General features: G+C 37.4%; 1 protein-coding gene across 1 annotated transcript in view; it reads left to right on the top strand.

Moving 5' to 3' along the window:
- Window positions 1-24,424, top strand: part of TENM1 (teneurin transmembrane protein 1) — a 761,614-nt gene that overhangs the window by 436,470 nt on the left and 300,720 nt on the right. The window contains exon 7 of the mRNA XM_034649058.1: window positions 12,834-13,072. Coding sequence (XP_034504949.1) covers window positions 12,834-13,072 — 239 coding nt within the window. The remainder of the gene's footprint in view (window positions 1-12,833; window positions 13,073-24,424) is intronic.

Here is a 24,424-nt window from a genome sequence, read left to right as displayed (position 1 = left end):
AGGAACAGCTGGGAGCTTGGGAGGAAGATAAGATCATGAGTTGGCTGGCAAGAAAATATTTTTTCTGGGAGTCTTATGAAGACTGACAGATTCCCTCCCATAGGGATGTTGAATACTTCAAAACTGCATGCTCCAATCAGAGGAATAGTTTCAGACCAACATTTCTCAACCTCACTATGGCATTTCAGGCTGGATGATTCTTTGTTGTAGGGGTTGTCCCATGCATAATAGAATGGTTAGCAGCATCCCTAGCCTCTTACCCACTAGAGGCCAGGAGCACCCTCCTCCTAGTCGTGACAAGCAAGCACATCTCCAGACAATGCCAAATGTCCCTTGTGGGCCAGTTCATCCCCAATTGAGAAGCGCCATTTTAGACTAACGGTGAGGCAAAATCTTCTGTTTCCTCACCTGCTCACTTTACACAACCCCTCTTCAGATTCTAGCAATTTCTTTTGATCCCTTCCCATCTTCCCTCTTCATCTTCCTTTCTTACAAAGGCTTTGTTAGTGGGTTTAGATAATTCTCCAGTTTATACTATAATTTGTGTTGGAAGCCACTGCTATAAATTGAATGTTTGGCTCTCCCCAAAATGCATATATTGCAAACCAAGATGATGGTATTAGGTGGGGCTTCTGGGAAGTGATTAGGTCCTGAGCATGGAGCCCTCATGAATGGGATTAGTGCTCTTATGGAAGAGCCTTCTGATTGCTCCCGAGCCCCTTTCCACCCACTAGATGCCCACAGCAGACTGGGAACAGTCAGTAACCCAGAAGAGGCCCTTCACCACACCCCCTACCATGCTGACACCCTGATCTTGGACTTCCAGCTTCCAGAACTGTAAGAAATATATTTCTGTTGTTTATAAACCAACTGAAATTTTTGGTATTTTATTATAGCAGCTCTAATGGACTAAAATAACCGCTAAACTAAATCCATTTAGCTCTAAAATTTCCCCACCCCCACCAATTGGTTTCCTTTTCATATAGTGGTAACTCCTTACATAATTTTATCCCGGATTAACTTGTCATATCCTGCATTTCTATGTGAGAGTCTTAAGCAAGAGGAATATATTTTTGACACATTGACTGTGCATCAGTTTGTATGTATACTTAATTGGCCTGCTTTCTGGGAATGCAAAAAGCTAGAAAAAAGCAGTGTATCACTGCTGACTGTTTGGATCAGATATAGACAAGGGAGCCCCGGGTGACCTCCAAAGCCACTAACAAATGATCCTCTACCCTGACATATATAGCCATATCTATCTGTCAAATTTTCTTTCTTATTCTATTCCTTTTTCTTCTCGCTCTTCATTATCCCTTTGTTTTCTCTCTCCTGAATTTACTTTAGATCTACACTACTCTTGGGCATTTCTTAGCTCTTCTGATATTGTTCTTTGCTGAAAAGCTTACAGGGACACAGGAGCCTGAAAGAAAATGGCACATTCGGGAAACCACACGACAGGATGGCCAGAGCTTAGGGGGCATTGGAAACAATGGCAATAGTGAGGTGGAGAGGCCTGCGGCAGCCAGATCATGAAGGACCTTATAAAGTTGTACACCTTCATTCCAAAAATAGGAAAAACACAAAAAAGAAAAGTAACTACAAATTCCACTACCCAAAGATAGTTACTGTTAAGATTTCCATGTCTTCTTCTAGATCAGATCTCTGTAGAGTAGGGATTTAGAGTTGGAGTTGTTTTATGTTTTTGTGTGGGAGGGGACAGCACTCAGCTGTGCTTGTACTGTATATAGGAATTCTGTTTTTTCCCCCAACATGGAAATAAAAATGCTTTAAAACTAAATCAAGTAATAAGGAGGTTTTAAAAAATGATACAGGATAATCTCCCAGGGAAAGAAAAGGACAATGAGTACAGCCATGCCTAAAGAGAGATGGAACTCTCTCCATTGTTCTGTTGCTTTCTGGAGCCACATGATGTCTCATTACTGTTTCTTTCTGCACATATTCTCTCTTCTCAGGCTTCATTTTAGATGGATTTCTTTATCTGTTCCCCTGTCATGTTTTAACTCCAGCTCTTGCTCAACATGACCTTGCATCTTGGATTCCCTAGATGACTGGGTTTGTGTGTCTAGATTTCTGAGAGAAGGAGAGGGAGAGAATACGATTGTCTCCAAGGTTGGCTATCCAATTCTACTGCAATTAACTCTGGCTGCAAGCAATGCAGAGTGGGATTGGGACAGTCATGGATAAGGCTGCTTTGTCCAGGCTCTGCTCAGAGACAATGATCAGCATCATATGCTTATGTGGTTGAAAATTCTTAATATGACTTCATAATATTCCATGGAATGAATGTACTGGGCTCCTTCCATATTTGAGTCTGGTCTTTTAGTCAGTGGATGAGTAAGGAGACTGAGGATCCTGGGTGGGAAAGTTCTAGGGGAGAAGACTGGAAGTATCAGACATCACTTTTGCTCACACTTCACATGAGCCAGAACTCACATGACCATACCTAATGGAAATTGTGACTGGGAAATGTAGTCCACGAGCCCAGGAAATAAGGAGAACATGGCTGCTGGTGAGGAGCAGACAGCTTCTGCCTCAGGCCACTTCTTTGATTTTGAGGTTGATGTTTCACAGGACAGCCATGCTGTTTGTCAGTGTGTCCCTCGGAGAAGTGCCAGACTGGATAGGTTAGAGGACTGATTTGAGTGCCATTTCTTACTTTATGGCATTATAAAACATGTTTGCCTTTAATGTACATGTATAAGACTTACAAACCATTGAAAGCTAATGGAAGGCAAATGTTAATCAACACTCTTCAAAAGGTACATTAGAATGAAAATCTGTATTTTCAACCTGAAGAGCTTAGTAGGAAATGCTTAGATTCTCTCCTTATTGTACTCCTTTGAGGCACTCTTTCTTTCAAATCAGGTGTCCTTGCTTAGAGATTACAATTCAATTAAATCATACAGAAACGTATGCCATGTTGACTGGCTCATAAAATAAATGAGGAAAATGCATATCTGTAGAAAATGAGGATAAATAAAAAAGTAATCAAGGCATAGAATAACACTCTGCCCACTACCCACTTCTCTAAAAAGAAAAATAAATAAATAAGCCAAGTAACCAGTGAAACCAATTCTAAAAAACCAGCAGGTTGCACTGATAAGTAAAATTGGGAATGGATTTTGAGTTTTTGTAAAGAGAAATATAATTTAATTTCTTTGCAAAATCAAGAATTAAAAGAAACCTAGAAAATTTGGGGTCTGGTTTAATTTTAAACATGTACCCAAAACTTCTGCCTTGGTCACATGTTTATTCCCATTTAAAATGGTCCCTGTTGGGAGATGAATTACTAAAAACTCTGGCATGCCATTCCACTATTCCTTCATGGAAATGATGTATACAGTCATAAAAGGATCGAAAAATCTCACCCACCAATAGCTTTTTAAATTTTTTCAAGTTTGAAGAGAGATTACAGCTTTCACAGCATACCTTAGGAACTAAATTACTATTAAGTATAAAGAATATAAAAAATTTGTAAGCTTATTTATCTAGGTTAATAATTTTTATGTATTGGCCTGAGCCTTTTCATACAGGAACATTTACATTAATAGAAAATATTAATTTGATATTTGCCCCTCAACTGGTGTAGGGTTTTTTAATAAAAAATTTTTAAATTAAAGTTACATCTACAGAGCATGGATCTAACTTGGAAAATGAGAATGAGAGTGTTTCTTGAAAGGGCATTATTATAAAGTAGAAGATGATTGTTTATTTTAATTTATTTTGGAGTCTACTAAAGAAACTCGATCAAACAGTATATGTAATATTTTCTTTCTCCAGCCTTTATATATCCATGCCAGCACACCCAACTCCAACTTATCTCTGAATATCCTGTTATAGAAATGTTTAATTTATATAGGAAAGTCCAATACACTATTACATAAATGATGTTGTGATGTCTCTCATATTCTGAAAAGGGAGACATGACAATTAGCTCACTGTACCCTCCTGATATCATTTTGTCATTTCTGTAATTTTAAAGACTTGAAACAAATATTTCCATAAAAACATCTTCAGTGGAATACTAAACTTATATATATTCACTTTGAGAAGAAAATGCCAGAGGATCATGCGAATTAAGAAGACTTTGTTACATTAGTGATTAACATTATGAGTAATATCAGTGTTGTCATGAGTTAATATGTGCACAGTGGTTAAGTAAATGGGTTTTATTGTTCATGCATGAATTTAAAAATATTTATCGAGCACCTGCTGTTTGCCAGGCACCATTCTAGATGCTGAGGATACAGCAGTAAATAAGACAGACATTGCTACTCTCATGTAGCCTACATCTAATAATCAACAAAACTGAAGTAGATTCCAAGCTCTGTCACTTACCAGTTGTTTGACTTTGGGAAATTTAACTTTAATAGCTGATTCTCAGCCTCCTAAACTATAAAATATGCATAATATCATCTTCCTTTATAGGGTGATTTTGAGGATTCAGTGAGAAAGAAGCACAAAGTATCTTAGCAGAGTGCCTACCACATAGATGTGATTTAGTGTACGGTCATTGCTGTTGCCATTATTATTAGCAACAATTATTTTTATTTATTAGTATTTTTATTAACAATGATCATTTCACTACCCGAATGTCTTACAAAAAGAGATGAAATATGAATCAACTATTTCTTTGATTTGTTCCTTTTAGATTATGTGAAAACAAAATGAAAGCTTATAGTTGTCCCTTTACATTCAATAAACCAAGAGATATTTGCTCACAAGTGAAATTTATTTTAGAGTTCCCAAACCTCAGTCATTCTGCACAGTGAATCAAGAGCCTTTTAGAAGGAGCAAAAGCATCATACAAATCAATATATAGTCACTGAGTACCTTTGAAATATGAGGCAAAATACGTAGAAATCAAGACTTAGTCCCTGCTCTCAAGGAATATACAATACAGGCAGGGTGGATATTCTTATTAAAAGAAGAGCAGGAATAATAGCCACAAAAAGATTTTAAAAAGAGCTCTCCCATTAGCTACTAACTACCCCACTTGCAAAATTACAGTATCAGTCTAGACCATAGAGCATTGCCATTCAAGGATAAACTGTAGAACTAATCCTTAAACCTAGAAAAATTCAGACTTAGGTAGGTATCCTGAAACTCTTTAAAAAGAAAAAAAATTCTTAAAAATTGTAGACAACTTGGAGAGGGTATAGATTTTTTTAATAAACACTTAGTATGTAATGTTTGGAGGGGATATATGGGCAGGGGTGGCTTAAGATTTGGAAGAAAGAGCCCTTGAGCAAATAAAATGAAATCCTCCCTTATGGAGCTTTTAGGAGAGAAATACAACTTGTTACCCCAGGAGGTTGTCCAAGCTGGTGATTCTATTGAGGTTCGAGAAGAATTTGAATAAATACTCTTTGGGGGAGTATTTATCCTAAAAAGGAGTATCAGGAATGGGCTACAAAAGACAAACTAGAGATGTTGAGGTTGATAATCTTGACTAGTAACCACACTTTTCTGTGAAATAACACTAGGTGTTCTTGTCAGAGAAGAAAATGGGGCTGACCCACCATGGCATGTTTTAAAATTTTTCTCATGTTTTTGGAGGCATAAGAATAAATACCTATGAGCAGACATTTCTCCAATGATGATATAAAAATATCCAGCAAGCTATGAAAAGATACTCAGCATCACCAGTCATCAGAGGAATGCAAACCAAAACCACAATGAGATGTCACTGCACACCCATTAGGATGGCTACCATTAAAAAAAAAAATAGTAACAGGTGTTAGCAAACAAGTAATGAAAATGGAGCCCCTGTGCACTATTGGTGGGATTGTAAAATGGTGCAACCCCTATGGAAAATGATACGGAGATCCCTCAAAAAATTAAAAATAGAGCTGTTGTATGATCCAACAATCCCACTTTTGGGCATATACTCAAAAGGATTGAAAAAGGATCTAGGGACATATTTGCACACCCATGTTCATAGCACCATTATTCTCAATAGCAGCCCAAATGTGCATGGATAGATGAATGGGTAAAGAAAATGTGGTGTATACTTACAGTAGAAAATCATTCATCCTTGAAATGGAAGGGTATCCTGTTCTATGCTACACATGAGGTACCTTCGGGACATTATGCTAAGCAAAATAAACTACAAAAAGACAAATACTGTATGATTCCTCACATATGTGAGGTATCTAAACTAGTGCGATTCATAGAAAGAAAAAGCAAAGTGGTAGTTTCCAGGGGCTAAGGGAGGGGGAAAAGGAAATTGTTTAATGGGTATAGAGTTTCATATTTGCAAGATAATAATTTCTGGAGATGTGTTTCACGACAATGTGAATAGATGCTACTGAGCTATACCCTTAAAAATAGTTAGGATGGGGGCACCTGGCTGGCTCAGTCAGTAGAGCATGCAACTCTTGATCTCAAGGTCGTGAGTTCAAGCCCCACGGTGGATGTGGAGCCCGCTTAAAATAAAACATAAAAATAAATAGGATGGTAAGTTTTATATTTTGTAGTTTTTTATCACAATAAAAAATTCATTTAATAATTTTTAAAAAGTGAATAAATGTCTAAATGCCACAATTCTATCTGAATGTGATTTGGCCATAATAACTTGACTCAAGGCTTTTTCATTGCAGTCTTCTGTTTTATTTTTTTAAATCACCCTCAGCTGTGAACTGGAAATAAGTTGAATTCCTTCTTCTGGGTATAAAAATGAGTCAAATGCTTATAGCTAAGGGAATACAGGTTTCGATATTCATCTCATAAGCATGTTTACAAGATGGAAAAGAAAAAAAAATCATCGGTTATTTATGCATCTGTTGTTAGAAAGCTGTAGATTTCTGTCTATTTCCTATAGAATTTTAAGTGCCACATTAAATCACATTATTTAGTGCTAACAGATACCCTCAGAATTATGTAGCATGAGGGGTTTGAAAAGAGAGAGTACATTTTCCCCTTTTTTATAGATGATTTTAAAATCCTTGCAGGAGCATTTATTATATTCCCACTTACCACCACTGGGTCTCATCAGTCTTGAAGATATTTTTTTTTTCAATTTCCTTATATGCCTATTTCCTTTTGGCAATATCTTGCTTTTCCTTTTTAAATTTGAACTTGAATATTAAAACAGATGCAAAGGAGAGTACTACTTACACATAAACTCTTGAACTGCATTTTTATCATTTGCTCTGTGCAAAAAACCCAATTGTATGAAATTGATAGCAACATTTTAGTATATCTTCAGGTCCCTAGGGGAAAGCAATGTGCTTAGACAGATGATCTGATTTTATGAGCACATAGCTAAAGTCTAGCACTGCGTATTTGTCTTTATGCTCCTACTTTTTTCAGGGACTGTGAAAACACATTTAGGCAGTAGTTTCACTTTCCAACAATGGACTGCAAAGCCTTTGACAATACATAGCATTTGCAGTGCTGTTTTTCATGATGCACATCAAAGTATAGATCACTTGAGCAAAGAATCTTAATCTCAGCTTGTTAATAAGAAAACAGGAACCTTAGTATATGAACTCATTTTATTATCTACCCTCACTGAGGACTGTGATTTGGATTCCACTCAAATATGAATTAGTTTAAATGTTGCTCTGCTGCAACTGCTGAATTTATTCATTATGCTGTAATATTTTACTTATGAAACTGCATTTGGAAATCCTTTGGTGTATATCACGATGAAATTACAGTACTCAGGGATATTGATTATTGCTTGTAATTGCCATCATAATAGTCAACAATTCTCTGTCTTTCTTTGTCTTTCTTCTCCCCCTTAATGATATACCAAACCAAATCAATATCCAACATATGGGGCCACTTACGTTGTCTCAAAAATCCAATTGTTCTTCTTCATAAATACACAAAGGATCGACAATTTTTATCTCCACAATCACTGGGCAAAAAGCACCCCATACTGCTGAGTTTCCCTTTTATCCCACAGGAACATATCAGGGTGTTGCTGTGCAGGACTGGTAGTAGCTAAGTGACATTTTGTCACCTCCAGAATAACCACCAGGTCATGGTGAGGAGATGGGAAGGCTACTCCACTCTGCTGTCTGTAAAGTGCTACATGTCTTGCTCACTAGTACATTAGTAGCCAAAGGAAAAAGATAGGCTGGGAGAGCTAACCAGACAGTAAAGAAGAAATTAACCTCCTTATAAATGGAAGAAACCATTTCATGGACTGAAGAGGAAGTACAGGGGCATTTGGGTGGCTCAGTTGGGTAAGCAACCGCCTTCAGCTCAGATCATGATTCCAGGGTCCTGGGATCGAGCCCCACATCAGGCTTCCTGCTCAGTGGAGAGCCTGCTTCTCCCTCTCCCCCCTGCTTGTGCTCGCTCACTCTCTCTCTCTCAAATAAATAAATAGGAAGTACAATTAAATGGATGGAGCATAATGCTGTGAGTCGCTTTTTCAGTATATTTATTCTTGTTTCTACTACATACTGTTTCTCCATTCTGGGGATATGTTAGGTACCTTTAGAAGCAGCAATAACTCCTTTACCTTCTTAACAACTAAAGGTTAGCTTCATAGTAATGCTTCCCCATTCATCCAAGATAGTTCAGATGGTCTTTATTTTTTCTAAGATTTTATTTATTTATTTGACAGAGAGAGACAGCCAGCGAGAGAGGGAACACAAGCAGGGGGAGTGTGAGAGGAAGAAGCAGGCTCCCAGCGGAGGAGCCTGATGTGGGGCTCGATCCCAGGACACTGGGATCACGCCCTGAGCAGAAGGCAGCCGCTTAACAACTGCGCCACCCAGGTGCCCCAGTTCAGATGGTCTTTAAAACTAACTATAAGGACATGTAACATACGGAAGAATAGAACATGTATTATGTAGTACTGTTTGAAGGCATCCTGTTTGTTTAGCCTGGATCAGTTAACCCAGGAGCTTAGATCCTGGTGGAAGTCTGGTGAAGACTGGTTGGCAGGTTGCCTAGGGCAGTGGAAATACACTCTTTTGGAAGTCACTGATTCCAAGTTCATTTATGCCATTAAGTACCTATGTTACTTTTAGGTAGTCCATTTCATTTTCTGGGCCTCAGTTTCCCTAACCACAAAATCAGGGTGTTCGGCTATTAGATGATTACTGAGATCCCTTCTTCCAACTCTATGATTCTTCAGCCATTGTTTTCATGTTTGTCACTGTTCCCAAGGGAAGCAGGGTAAAAGTGGCTCAATTCAGTATTACCCACATGCTTCTCATGTGCTCTAACAGGTCTGCATTCATATTTTAATGTGTCTACTATGTGCCTCATGCTAGTAGAGGGCACTGTAGTGTTGTAGTTAAGAGCAATGGCTCTGTGGGCGCCTGGGTGGCTCAGTCATTAAGCGTCTGCCTTTGGCTCAGGGCGTGATCCCAGGGTCCTGGGATGGAGCCCTGCTTCGGGCTCCCTGCTCCGCGGGGAGTCTGCTTCTTCCTCTCCCACTCCCCCTGCTTGTGTTCCCTCTCTCACTGTCTCTCTCTCTGCCAAATAAATAAATAAAATCTTAAAAAAAAAAAAAGCAATGGCTCTGGAGCCAATCTGCTCGTGTTTGCAACTCAACTTCACCAGTTACTAGTTGTGGGACCACGGACAATTTAACCTCTCTGCGCGTTGGTTTTCTCATCTGTAAATGGAGATATTTATTTGAATGGGGTTGGGAAGATTAAATGATATAATAGTTTATTAATTATTTAGAACAATGCCCAGCACAAGTGAACACTTAATGAATGTTACCTCTTATCATTATTGTGATAACTACTATTATCACCACTTTATTCCTGCTAAAAACCTCTTTTGGTCTCTGTTTCATCATCTGTAAGATTAGAATAATAGTATCAACCTCACATTTGTATGAGGATCAAAATATTGCACATAAAGCGCCTGGTGCCTGGCCTTTCTAGGTGCTCAATAAATCACGTGCACATAAACAGAACCAGCTATGCATATGGTTGAGTGTTAAACAGTGTATTTTTTCCATTTACCCCACCTCCTGTCTTTTTGATACTTGTTACAAAAGCAATACAAGCTCAAGGCAGAAAACTTCAAAAAAATACCCCTACTATCCCAAAGGTAACACAAGTTACTATTTTTCCATGAGCATATATATTTATTTTAAAAGTTTTATCCTGGAGCACCTGGGTGGCTCAGTCAGTTATGAGTCTGCCTTCGGCTTAGGTCATGATCTCAGGGTCCTGGGATCAAGTTCCATGTCGGGCTCTCTGCTTAGTGGGCGGTCTGCTTCTCCCTTTCCCTCTGTGTTCTCTCTCTCTCAAATAAATAAATGAAATCTTTAAAAAAAATTTGCCTATACAGTTTTGAAGCCTACCTTTCTTCACTTGGTGGTATCTTTAAACACTTCCTAGTGAATAGATCTTCTTTTACAGTACAGTTTGTAATGGCTGTATAGTATTCTACTGTGTGTTTGTAAAATAATTTACTTAACCAAATACCTATTATTGAGCACTTAGGTATCTGTTTTGTTCTATTACAAATAACACTGCAATGAACAACTTGTTATATACATTGTCAGACACATCATTCCCTAAGGATAAATTCCTGTAGGCATAATTATTTGGCAAAGAATATGCATTTTTAAAGTATTCTGATACTAATGACAAATTGCCCTCCAGAAAGGCTTGTGAATGTGTACTACTCTCAGCAACCCTGCCCTTTAAATAAAATTTACCCTCATGATACTAACGCAAAATTCTCTAATGTGGAGATTTTTCATTAACTGGCAGGTTAGACAGTTGTTTTTTCCTCTAAACATACATGCTTTTGTTCTTTAAAAGTGGAAGTTGGAACTCAGTCTTAAAATAGTCTTGATGATTTATACATTTGGTCCTATGTGACAAGGTGATGTTGGCTCTCTATTTAGTGGATGGGTTTCGTGTTGTAGAACATTAAAATGTAGCACCAGAGTGTGTTTTGCTTAGCGGTACATTTTACTGCTCCAGGCAGCACAGTAGAGAGGTTAAGATTAAGGATTTTGGAGCCAGAGTGACCTGGGTTCCTATTCTGGCTCTGTCATTCACATGCTAGGAAGACGTAAGCAAGTTTTTTAAAACCTCTTTAGGCCTCCATTTCCTTAAATGCACAATGAGGATAATAATACAGCCTATTTCATGTGAGTGAAAACTAGCTGAGATTACGTGTTTAACACAATGCATGGCACATAGCACTCAGTAAGTGTAAAGTATATGCACAAAAACATACTTTAATGTATTTGTTTTTGGCAGCTCCTTCCGTGTCCATAAATCAGTACTGTTTATGAAATATCCATATTGCAATAGTCATGAGCAGTCAATAATCATCCTGTGGTAATTCAGACATGACAGCAGCATGAAGTTCTAGAATAGGCAAAATTAATGCATGGTAGAAAAAATGCTAAATAGTGGTTACCTGGAGGAAGTGGGGTAGGGATTTACTTAGAAAGGTAGGAGGAAACTTCCTGGGGTGATGGGAATGTTCTTTATCTTGGTAAGGGTTTATGTGGCACAGATGATTGCATTTGTCAAATCTCAGCAAATGTATACGTAAAATTTGTGCATTTCATCATGTATAATTTTTTATTGAAACACGCATATAACATTGTATAAATTTAAGGTGTACAATGTGTTGATCTGATACATTTATATATTGCCACATGATCGCCATTGTAGCATTAGTTAACACCTTTATGATGTCACATAATTATTTCTTTTTTGTGGTGGGAATAATTAAAATCTCTATTAGCAAGTTTGATGCTTACAATACAATACTGTTGTCTATAATGACTATACTGTACATTAGATCTTCAGGACTTACTTATCTACTAGTCGCAAGTTTATACCCTTAAGCATGTTTCCTATTCTCTGACCTCTCAGCCCCTGGTTGCCACCATTCTGTTTTCTGTTTTTATGAGTTCATGGATGGACCTTGAGGGCATTATGCTAAGTGAGATAAGTCAGACAGAGAAAGACAAATACAGTATGATACCACATATATGTGGAATCTAAAAGAGTTCAACTCATGATGTGTAAATTTTACATTTAAAAATCTGTTAAAAAATGTCAAACTCTAGATAATATGCAAATTAAAAGGGAAGGGAAGTGTACTGATATATGCAATTTACTTTGAAATGCTTGAAAACTCAGATGGACTGATAGATGAAGACAGGAATGGAGAGATGGATAAATATGTGATAAAGTTAGTATAGTCATATGTTAACTGTAGCATCTCGTTGGTAAGTATATGTGTGTTTGCATAAAATCCTGTCAACTTGGCTGTATGTTAGACAATTTTTATAATAGAATATTGCTTGAAAATATGTCTGCAAAAGCTAATCTCTAAATAAAAATACTTGGTTTCCAGACCATTCGGATTTCAAAAATGCCTGATGATACTTCTCGTTTGTTTTTGAGTCAACTCTTGAGTATCATAGTTAATGAAAAGGAGCAGGATAGCGAATAACATCAAATGTGAATGCCAAAACTCAAGAGTCTGAGAAATTCACTAGCCAGCAAGTCAGGGAACAGAAGATCTCTTTCTGCCTCTAAAGGTCTAAATGAGAAAACAAAAGGAGACCACCAAAGGCAATTTGGAATTAAATCATAGGTATATGAAAATTTCGTTGAGTCTGCCAGTTTTCCTGAGCTTTGTCCAAGTGTGACTGTTGGACATGAGTGGGGTTTGTGTTTTTGTAATAACTGGCTTTGTTTTTTTTTTAATTTAAATTCAATTAGCCAACATATAGTACATCATTAGTTTCAGATGTAGTGTTCAAGAATTCATCAGTTGGCATAACTGATAACTACCCAATGCCAGCTTTGGTTTTTATAGCCTGAACTTTTGTTTCCTTTCCGCAGGCATTTCCTGTTTAAACATGGATCTGGTTCCTCCGCCATCTTCAGTGCGGCCAGTCAGAACTACCCACTGACATCTAATACCGTGTACTCGCCTCCTCCCAGGCCACTTCCACGAAGCACCTTTTCCAGGCCTGCCTTTACCTTTAACAAACCTTACAGATGCTGCAACTGGAAGTGCACGGCCCTGAGCGCCACTGCAATCACAGTGACTTTGGCCTTGTTGCTAGCCTATGTGATTGGTAAGCCCTTTTTTCCATGCCTGTTTTCTTCTTAATCAAAGTCTTATTTCGTTTGCGGTGGAGGTCGGGGGAAGGGATTCTCTCGTAACTCTTGGACCTAAAATTTGAACCAAGGCTTAGTATTATAAATAACAAATGGATTTCTAATGAAGGTTTTTTTTTTTTTTTTGCACTTCCTAACCTTAAATACTGCTGAGGAGAGTAAGGAATGCTCTTTGAGAAGAAATATTTATACTACTAACGCAGTCTTATTGATTGCAATTACTGTAGTTAACCATTTTCCCTTCAATTAAAAGGTTGTTATGGTTTTCTCATTAGAAGTCATAAGTACCAATCTACAATAACTTCTTAAATTATAGTTAAACAATAATGCTGCTGCCAGATTTTCAGGTAGCAATTTCATTAAAGTAGTCATTATTTGGAAGCTATCGGAAAATCTAGTGCATAATTTCTCCCGAAGAATTCAGTTTTACACTGGGATTTAAAAAAAAAAATCACGTATTCGTATTTTCACCAGGTAAATGGCTGTGGAATTGTATGGATACTATGTTTGGGGAGGTGAAGGAGAAAACACTTGCGAAGCACTCTTTCTACATGTTTAAGAAAAATATTGTTCAGGAGTCACTCTGATTAAAGTCACCGTCACTTGATAGCAAATTGTATTGATTTTTCTGGATGGCATTTTATTTTGACTGAGCATTAATTTCCTTGCTTGAGTGGTTCTCCAGTCTAAAATGTAAATTAACTTAAGAAACATGTACTTTGTGGAAGCACTATTCCTACAATGAATAGAATATCATGGTAGAAAAAAAATTCTGTCTAGGTATGGCACTAGTAACTTCTTTTCAGGTTTAACCGTGTTTCCTAATTGAAGCAGAATTACCATGGGGATACAATGAAAGTGATTCTGAGAAGTAGATTAAAATGGATCTAGACTTTCTTATAATTATAAATAATAAGGGAAGTTTGGTGTATTCTGATTTATTCACAATGTGAACAAAAAGAAAGTTCCCGTAACCGGTTTTATGGGAGTCATAGAACAGGGGCTGCTAAGTTAATAGATTTATTTTGTAGGGAAGTCACTGGTAATGTCAACAGTATAGGATCATAGCCTATATTGATGTTCATGATTATCTCTTTTATATTTTTATCGTACAATCTGAATACGTTTGAACAATGCTTCTATTAAGTGTGGATAACATTACCTATAATATCAAAACTGTGTCTTTTATCTCAGACATTTTAGGATAACCCAACACGTGTGTTTATTTGGTTTGTAATATAAGCTGTGATGATAAATAATGCCGAAGGAATGAAGGTAGGGGATGAGAAAGTACTGTAATACAAACACAGTTTTAGTATGGAATCATTCAAAACAAAGAGTAATTCGAGAAGTTTAAATACATTAGAGGCCCTTTTTAATGTTCTTGTTCAATTATGAGACAAACTCTTATCTCATGGGTTATCTTCTATTAACTGTTACTATATAGAGAGATAATGTTTTAGGTATAATACTTAACCCCTGGTCTGAACAAATCCAGATAACAGCAAGCTCTTTATTAGTAGGTTTAGATGGTGTTCAACGCCACCGTGGTATCAAAACTTGTATTATATACTCTGAGACTTGTTTAATTAGTTTATATATTTATTCATTTCATAAGTGAAAATAGAACATTTCAGTCATTTTGAAGTCTGCCCTTTTTTATAGGGTAAACAATAGAATATGATTTCCATATGATAGTAAGGTAATACAGTGCAATCGTTACGAACGTGGATTTTCAGACCTCTGCCCCTTATTACGCATGGTACCTTGGGCAAATTATTTAACCTTTTAAGTCCTCCATTTCCTCATCTGTTAAATGGGCCTAAAACAGTACCTGTAACATAGAGTTGTGATGAGAATTCAGTGATTTAATATAACTAACAAACTTGGAATAGTACCCAAAACAAAGTAAGTATACTATAAATGTTAAATATTATTATTGTTGTTATCATCCTTCTCTTTATAACTATTATTCACTATTAAAACTCAGTGGTTCTCAGAGTTAACCATTTTGTTCATGGCTGAACCTGAGCACCAAAATCAGTGCCTGGCACATAACAATCCTATCGGGAAAATTTGTTGACAAGAATGACTAATGCTAAGCATTTTACTTGTATTAGCTCATTTAATTCTCACAGCAATCCTTAAGGGCAGGTGTCGGTATTATATATAGTATAGAAATGAGTAAACTGCGGCACACCAAAGAGAAGAGGTCCCATAAAGGTCGTATTGAGTTGAAGAGGTCGCATCCCGGAGAAGTGGGGATCTTGCTGCCCTGCTGCCCCTCTAAACACTGCAGTAAACTCTGCAGCTCCCTGACTTCTTGGTCTACTGAATAAATTCACCGGACAAATTTTTTCTTACTAAATCACAAAGTAAATTACATTTGCCAGGTCATCCACTGCAATGGTGTGTGCAGCTAAGCTTTGTTGATTGGTGAGAGCTATCCATTGAAATCATTACTGTGCGATTTTTTTCGATGCAGAGATATCAGGCCAAATGCTATAGCACAGTAGGCTGAATGAGTTCAAAATGAGATGTTAATGGCAAACACCGTAACTTTTTCCCAAGTTCTGTCATGAACTGAACATTATGTGACTTTGGATAAGCCCGTTAAAATCCCTTCCTCGATTTACCCCGTCTGTGCTTTATTGCTAACCACCTCAGGAGGAAGAAATCATTAGTAGGCATGCGGGTGAAAGATGTCACATAAGAACTGTAACATACAAGATGATTTTCAAATGGCCTTCTGTGGTTGAAGTAAAAAGTATTACATTTCAAAATATGAAACTGTTTCACTCTCCACTCTTGCTGAGTCTGTAAGAGTCATCTTTTTTTTTAATCCCCCTTTGCAGTTGCTGTATAACCCAAGTAAAATCTTACACTGAAACTATTTACTGCTTCTGTTTCCCGTACAAATTCCTTTCTGCTCTTTCATTTTCCTCTATTATCCATTATACATAACCTTTAGATACTAATGGCTATGTGCTGTGCTGCCCTCAATCCACTGGGGGAAATCACATCGATATCAATGGGACATCAGTAGACATTCTGTGCATTATGGCTCTGTAAGTGGTCATTGGAAAACTGTGGAAATTCAGCACATGAAAAGCCAGAGCTAGGTTGTTCAGGCAACCAGCCCCATCCCCACACCTACTTACCACATCTTTTGGATCAGCAAGAGAGTAATTCCTTTAAATAAGTGTTGAGGTCATAAAATTTGGTGAAGGGAGGCATGGAAAGATACTGATTATATGAAGATATCATGGAATGGCTATTGTCATCACTTCCCCATAAATCTGTACTATTTTCCATGTGGATCAAAAAAATATGTCCTTGGGGCGCCTGGGTGGCACAGCGGTTAAGCATCTGCCTTCGGCTCAGGGCGTGATCCCGGCGTTACGGGATCGAGCCCCACGTCAGGCTCCTCTGCTATGAGCCTGCTTCTTCCTCTCCCACTCCCCCTGCTTGTGTTCCCTCTCTCGCTGGCTGTCTCTGTCTCTGTTGAATAAATAAATAAAATCTTTAAAAAAAAAATATGTCCTTATGCTTCATCCTCTCTGATGCTTTGGCATCAGTGATGTATCAATGCCAGTCAGAAGCACATTTGCTTGAATTTACAAATAAGACATATGAAGTAGTAGTCAGGAAGACAGACGACCATATGCAAGGCATCAAGAGAAGGCGAGGCTAAGGTACTTCATCAATGGTTATGAAGGGCACAAACGCAGCTTCTCTGGAAATCTTTGATGTTTTGATCAAGTTTCTCCACAGTCAGCACTTTCTATAAGAGGCAGTAGAAACTCCCAGGAATACATTGCGCCTGGGGTCAAGTGGGCTGCTGCACTGAATGAGTTGGAGGGGAGTAGGGATTTCTGGCTCTCAAAACCAATACCCTCAGTTAATGACATGGATGTTCCTTCTCCTTTGCCATGAAATTAGAAGTGATTCATACCACCCTCAGGGTATGTAGGGAGTGTCCAAACTCTATAGATGAAATAATTTAAGTCCATAATTCTCCTTGCCATGACATACTATATAGCCCACATGTGGAAAGTTGACCAGAATGGATATTAATACGGAATTAGGGGAGAGAGAATATTGAGCCCAGTACTCTGATCAAAAGTTTAGGGATGAAACTATTCAAGAGGGCAAAGGGCCTACTTCACTTTGCTCTCTGCACCAAAATTGAGTAACATTGATTTAGCGCTTTCTTGTGCCTCCTTTATACTGATTCAAATTTCCCTGCTTTCTGGGACTGTTATTACAGTGAAGTAAGAAATGCTGGAAGAAATAGAATGAGAGGAGTAGAATATGTTCATTTTGCCTTCTTCACAAAGAAAGTGTAACTACCTCACAGTATAATGAAGAAATAAAACAGAATATGGCAAATTTTGATTTCAGAAAATTCCAGAACTTAGTTTTTTTTAATGTAAAGAATAGAAATAGAGGGTTTTCCCCCATTAAATCTCCATACACAATGCCCCTTCACACAGTTTACTAAATGTAGATAAACACGCTTAGCAAAAGCCATCTCATTCACCTTCTAGCAATTTCATTAATGCCTCTGTGCCTCGGTTGCCTCATCTATAAAATGGGAATGTTGATAATACCTTCCCCATGGATTTTCTTTTTAATTAAATGAAATGAAGCATGTAAACCGCCCAGGACATTGCTCAGCTGGTCTAAATCAAGATTAATGATTATTATCAGTGGAACAGGATTATTATTAGGATTATTAATTTGAGCCAAGGTAAGCATAATGAGCATATAATTTATCCTAACATGAACTGCTTTTATTTCTCTTCTTGCCAAAGTCATCTAAAACAATTTCTCAGAGCTAGAATGTCTGTTTCACAAGAATCATCTAATGGGTTTTTTGTTTCCTTCTGCCTGGCCTAAAATATCTGTAACTTTGCCTTTATTTTAGCAAGTTCCCTTTTCCTTGGTCCCTTCAAATGGTTTTGTATTTCTATCTGGAGGCCATATCCTGGTTGAAACACATTTTCATTAAAATACATTATAGCTTATAACATTCAAGAAATGACTCAGCATAAAATGCTAAAGAGCATTTTACTTTATCCTTATAGACCATTATCAATCCTTTTGGTGTCCCGTTTAATACATATTACTACTTCCAGTTCACTCTCGTGGACCCATTCATGATAGTGATGGCAGTTTCTGCATTAGCATTGACTTTGCCTTCTACCTATGAATCTACTAACTTTCTAGCAATCTCTCCAAGAAGGGATCTGGGAAATGGTGGTATAACTTCAGTCTAATTATAAATCTGCCATCCGTGCATTTATCAGAGCTCTTCTTTAAAAAAGATTTATATTTTCATCTGACATCACCTTTTGGTGTAATATGTTCCATAAGTTTTATCCTTACTATGTTAAGTGGCACTTTTACCCATCATAAATAAAAGTATAAATTCAATCCAAATCAAACATACTAAAATGACAAGAAGAACCTGTATCACATACAACTAATTTGCAGAACTGCAGTTAGCATTTACTGCTCAAAATAAAGGCATCTTAATGAAAGGCAAATATTGTACTTACTTTTTTCTTGGAACTCTAGCATGCTGTGGATTTAAAACATAGAGTAAGAGAGAGAATTTCTTGAGTAAATGAGTAGTGAGTACTAAACATATATCTTGCATCAAGAGATTATTTTGTTTAAAAAAACAGGGCAGGGGGAGCACCTGGCTGGCTCAGTCAGTGGAACATGAGACTCTTGATCTCGGGGTTGTAGGTTCGAGCCCCACATTGGGTGTAGAGATTACTTAAAAATAAAATCTTTTAAAAAGAGAGATTATTTTGTTGTCTCAAGGAGAGGCAGTCACTCTACTAAGTACTTCCTATGCAGCACTTTCTTAGCCTAGGCAGAGAAATTAAAATGAGTCATTGTGAAATAAAGATCCACCGCAAGGCATAATAAAAGAGGACTGGACAGCATATTAGTAATTTTGGAGCTTTACATGCTTAAGAAATTTTAGAATAGGAAGAATCAATCTTGCAAATTCTGAAAAAAAAATGTCTCTCAAAAAACATCTGATTTGAAAGTAAATAATGTGAACTCTGTTGCATAAAGGAAATTTCATCCTTGTTTAACTTACTTTCTCATCCAAATTATATGTATAATACATATATATTATATGTTATGGGAGTATTTTTAGACCTACATTGCATAAGTCGTTAAGCTATACTTATTCCGAAGTGAATAAGAATATACTAAATTAGAGCAATGGCTTTGAAACAGATGGCAGGTTAACCCATTTTAAACTTCAGAAATGTGGCTGAATTCTCATATAGAACAGCCAGAGTGTGGAAGGCCAGTCTCCAGCAACAGAATATCTGATACATTACAGTCAAAACTAAGAAGTGGCGTCTTACAGGGTGGAGACGCATTCATTTGGGGCTTAGCAATATTCCCGTTACAGAGAGGTGAAAAAGCGCAATATGTTTTATTAAATACGAGTATATTGGAAAATCCGAGGGAGCACAAGTGGAGGATATGGGAGGGTGGCAGGAAATGAAGGTAGTAAGCAGGAGCAGATCATGCAAGGCATTTTAAGCCATGTTAAGGAGCTTGTAATTTATTCTGAGAGCAAATGGGGTGTTTTTATGGTTCTTCATTAAAACAGGAAAATTATTTGCTCGGATTTACATTTAGAAAAATCACCTGATGGCAACATGGAAGTTGGAATTGGCAGGCAGGACGATGGGGGTTGTGAAATTGAAGTAAGGATGAAGACAAATCAGGAGACTCTCCTAGTAATCCGGGTGAGTGAGAGTGAGAGTATAAACTTCTGGGAATGGAGAAAGAGAAGATGGAGTCAAGAAGTATTTAGAGGATAAAACACACTTGACTTAGTGACTGTTTAGAGCAGGCAGGAGAGAGAAGAGTTGTTTGGCTTACAGACTGGGTGCAGGTAGTGATGCTGTTAGCCATGATAGCATGTTAGAAGAAAGAGGTTTAAGGGTGAAAATAGGCATTTAGGTCAAGATACCTCATACATTATTAGATATCCAGTACTGAACGTTTAGTGGTGTCTTCCCGTGAGAACACCAAAGACATGGAAGTAGAACAAGGAAAAAAGCGTGAAGGCTAGAACTCAGGGGAACATGAATATTCAAGAAGGCTAAGCATGAAGGATCTGCTAAGCAGACCAGGAAGGAGCAACTACAGAGGATGGAGAAAAACTTAAATGGTGGTAATAGAACAGAAGTCCTCAGTGTGTGGTCTGGGGACCACTAGGGACCCCAAGACTGGTTTGAGGGTCCACAGAGTAAAACTGTGTTCATAATGGCATGAAGACATTATTTATCTCAGTCATTTTTGTGGTTTTGTAAAATATACTTATCACAAGGTAACATTATTTATGTTAAAATGTAATGATTTATTGTTATTATTCAATAAATTAATAAATACTTTAGTTATCAGTTTCTAATACAGTCAGTATTGATTAGATATAACCTACATCAACAAAGTCTCTTTAGTGTGTTGAGTAATTTTTAAGAGCATGAAGAGGTTCTGAGACTAAAATGTTTGTAAAGGGCTGAGGTAGGGAGACCAAACACCTAATGTTTCAAGAAGAGCAATTCAGTGAAATAAGGGCTAGTTATTGTTTGCACCATGGTAGAGGCTGACCGGTGAAGTACAGCAAGAGGACAAAGGGATAAGGAAATTATAGTTGCTGGTGATAGTTTTTGAAGTGATCAGCCAAAGGATCAAACTTAGTAGGGCAGGAAGATAGAAGATGGAAGCTAATGCCATGCTAAACAAGAGGTCGGTCCAAATGTCTAGACACCTTAATGATATCGTAGGGTAGTTATGGCTGTGAGCAGGCTTAATAGCTAAAATGAGATGATCAGAGGGTAGTGCGTCAGAATTTTAGATATCTGACTCACAAAAATGTGCAAAATGTGAATCCCCTAGATATTTTAGAACACAAAATATGATTCCCCTATATATTTTAGACCAAGTCAAACATATATGAGGAACTCCTTCCACATGAAATTTGCTCAGGGAAGGCTAGATTCTTGGCTAGGTATAATCTCATCAGGTCCCTGGGTAGACTCATAAGCCCACCAAAGTATGGATAATGTTTAAATAAGAACACTGCATTATATGGGATCCCCCGGATAGGCGTCTTGCTAATTCCAGATCACAGTATGGCTCCTCAAGAGCTCCTTCCTTGGGGTTTCTATTGATCTTTTTATGGGATAATAATGAACAAATTAAGAGGGTCCAAGATGACCCGCTAATTTTCTGCTGATCAAAACCTCATCATAGCATTGCCAATCAAGTGAAATGTAGGCCTTATATAACACATTATAGTTAACTTCTAGAGTAACTGTTTACCATGAGAGTTTCTAAGGAAAGGCCTCACAAATGTCTGGTTATCAGGTTGAATTGGTAACAGGAAATCCTTAAATAGAAGAAAAGACATGGGATATGTGCTTTGTAAAAAACAAAAAAGCAACTATTGATTCCATTTCTTTTATATTAAATGAGTTTTGTCTCCTAATTAAATGATTAGGAAACCGAAGGCTATCATAATGTGCATGGAACATCAGAAGAGCTTGCTGAGCTCTTAGCTAAACTAGTTGTGGCTGTGGCCAGATCTGAATGCAAATGTGATTTTGACAGCAAGCAATCTGTGCTATTCCACCACCTAGTACAGAAGAGGCGGATTTTGCTTTTTGATATTCAAAGGTTTCACCAAATGAGCCAGTCCCATTGTTTACGTTGTAGACAACCTTGTTTCAACTTTAATTCAGTTTCGGCCTTTGTTCACTGAAGGAAGCATCTAGATTCCCCTTGATCTTGAATTTTATTGTAATTAGACATAAATATTAATTATGACATGCAATGATACTGCATAGTGTCCTTTGTGTATACCGTATCTCCAGATACTTTGCAGAATTTACTAATAAAATTATGGAGTTAGATGAAAATAATATTAAACAGAGATGGTAGATACAAGATTTTGGATTTTACTCATAACAGGCAACCAAGCTAATACCAGTTGTACAGTACATGAGAGAGATATCAGCTGTCAAGAAATTAGGAAGTATACTGTGCTATGAAAGAAAGTGGAAATTTTTGAAATAGAGTCGTTTTGTTAAAGATCATGTGCTACCTCCAGACACAGAATCCAAAGGAATCCGAATCCTCTGAAGTTAGCAAATTATTAAGTGGTTTCCCCACCACCTCGCAGAGAGCCAAGACGTTTTTACTATCTTTGATCTTGGTGGTAAATCTAACCTCTGTCAGTCCATAAGTAGTGGAAGGGTCAGATGGATTTTGAACCTGGTGAACTATTTGTTGTTTTGGAGGTGAAAATTTTTATGCCGGTGAGAAAATGTGGTAAAGCACTGCACGTGCTCAGTGCGACTCCAGACTATAATAGCACATGCTCAGGGATTATCATAGAGGTCATTGGAGAGATGGCACTAGTTAAGATTTACCAACATAGACGGCTGTGGGAGTATTTGAAAGCCAGCTGGTACAAATAGAACCTTTCTTTATCATGCCTAAAACACAGCCTGCTCAAGATTGAATAAAACCCAAACAAGCCATTTAGTATCTTTGGTTTCTGTTCTGACTGCTGTATATTTTTAGTTTAATTTCCCTGACCAAATCCTGCCCTTGGATTAGCTGGCATTACTCTCCTTGACGATAGGCACCAATCTAGTCTTTTAAATTAGTGAAGTATAAAATGTAGAGATAAGAATCCATTAGCTGGAGGCGCGGGGAAGCTAAATTTTAAAAATAAGAGATTCAATGGGCAATCAAGATTAAATAAATAAGTATATTTCTCCCCAAAATGATCAAATGAGTTTATAGAGTCCAGTAATAGGTATGTCTTTTGACCCAAACAAAACAGACTTAATTATTAGTATACATAGCCAACTGGTGAATATAGTCCTATTTTTATAGGAAATTATAGTGCATGTGTCTTTCGTGACTTCAGTAGGTAGAAAAGAAACAAAAATATTTAGATTCCTCACTGACTGTCTCAGAAGCATTCCTGCTAATGAGGCCAAGGTCATGAGCTCAGTCACTTTTTCCATCTTTTAGCTCTATTCTGTTTCATTACTAAAGCCTACATTCTCAATCTCCTGTTTTGTTCCATCCCCCAAATCAGGCACCTAATTTTGCCTCTACTCCCTAATAAACCTGAACTCAGAAATGAATCTGATGAACTAGACAGGATTTTCTTGGACACATAGAATTTGTTAAATGTTGTCAACTAATTTAAAAACTTGTCTAAAGATTTTACATAAAATCTCTGGTTTACATAAAATTTCTAGTTTCTCTTGAAAAATAGAAAGGTCTGGCATACTGAAGCCTGCATTCACCCATTCGCCCACACATTTATTGAGTAGCAATGTGCCAGACACTATTCTAGTCTTCTACGTGACAAAAATAATATGACAACCATTGACTAGAGCTGAATAGGGACTCCTCCAAGATGACCATGAACGCTCCAGTACGTCAGAGTAGCCATCCTTCCTTCTTCACTCTTTTGTATTACCTGCCTTCCTTCCAGGCAAGTATTTAAGCTTGCAACCCATATAATAAGATAATACACACTGAGGTAAAAATGGCTGTGACAAAGAAAATGTATTGTATCTCCCTAAGATTTATTTGCATTTTAACAGAGAAGACAGAGTTGGAAGCCAAGAATGGCAAACCTCTGACATTAATGTCATCGCTTCCCTGTCCCAGACCCATAGAAGATATAAGTAATCAAATGCAAGAAACGTTCTTTCCTGCCGAGTCTAGATTCTATAGTCAGAGTTTACTCAGGAGTTGAAATATATTTGTCATCACTACTTTGACTTAAATCAGATAATTATTATGAATTTATTATCATTAGAGGTTCAGGAAGAAGAATTATGTAGGGCCAGAAAACACACCTGAAAACACAGCACAGTCACCCTATTACTAAATCTGCCCTGTTCACAGCTATGCGTGATAGCCCTGAGTATAGTCAACTATCTCATATGTACATAGAATTGAACATAAAGAACACTGGGCAGGTAAAATTATAACATATCCGCACTATTAGAGATTCATTTCAAATGTCCTATCAGTACTGGGTACACAATGTTCACGTGTGTCTACATATATATCCTATAAATATAAGAATAGATATTAATAATGAGTTCTGAATTTCCGTAGGATAATATCGATCCCTTAAATCTAAACCTACCCGCCTCGTCCTCCAAAAAGAAAGCAAATCAACAAATAGAGCAAATCAAACCACACGTGAGCCAGTTGAATGGCATGTG

This window comes from Ailuropoda melanoleuca, chromosome X, assembly GCF_002007445.2.
Source record: "Ailuropoda melanoleuca isolate Jingjing chromosome X, ASM200744v2, whole genome shotgun sequence".
In the NCBI taxonomy this organism is placed as follows: domain Eukaryota; kingdom Metazoa; phylum Chordata; class Mammalia; order Carnivora; family Ursidae; genus Ailuropoda; species Ailuropoda melanoleuca.
This window is presented reverse-complemented; position numbering and strand designations above follow the sequence as displayed.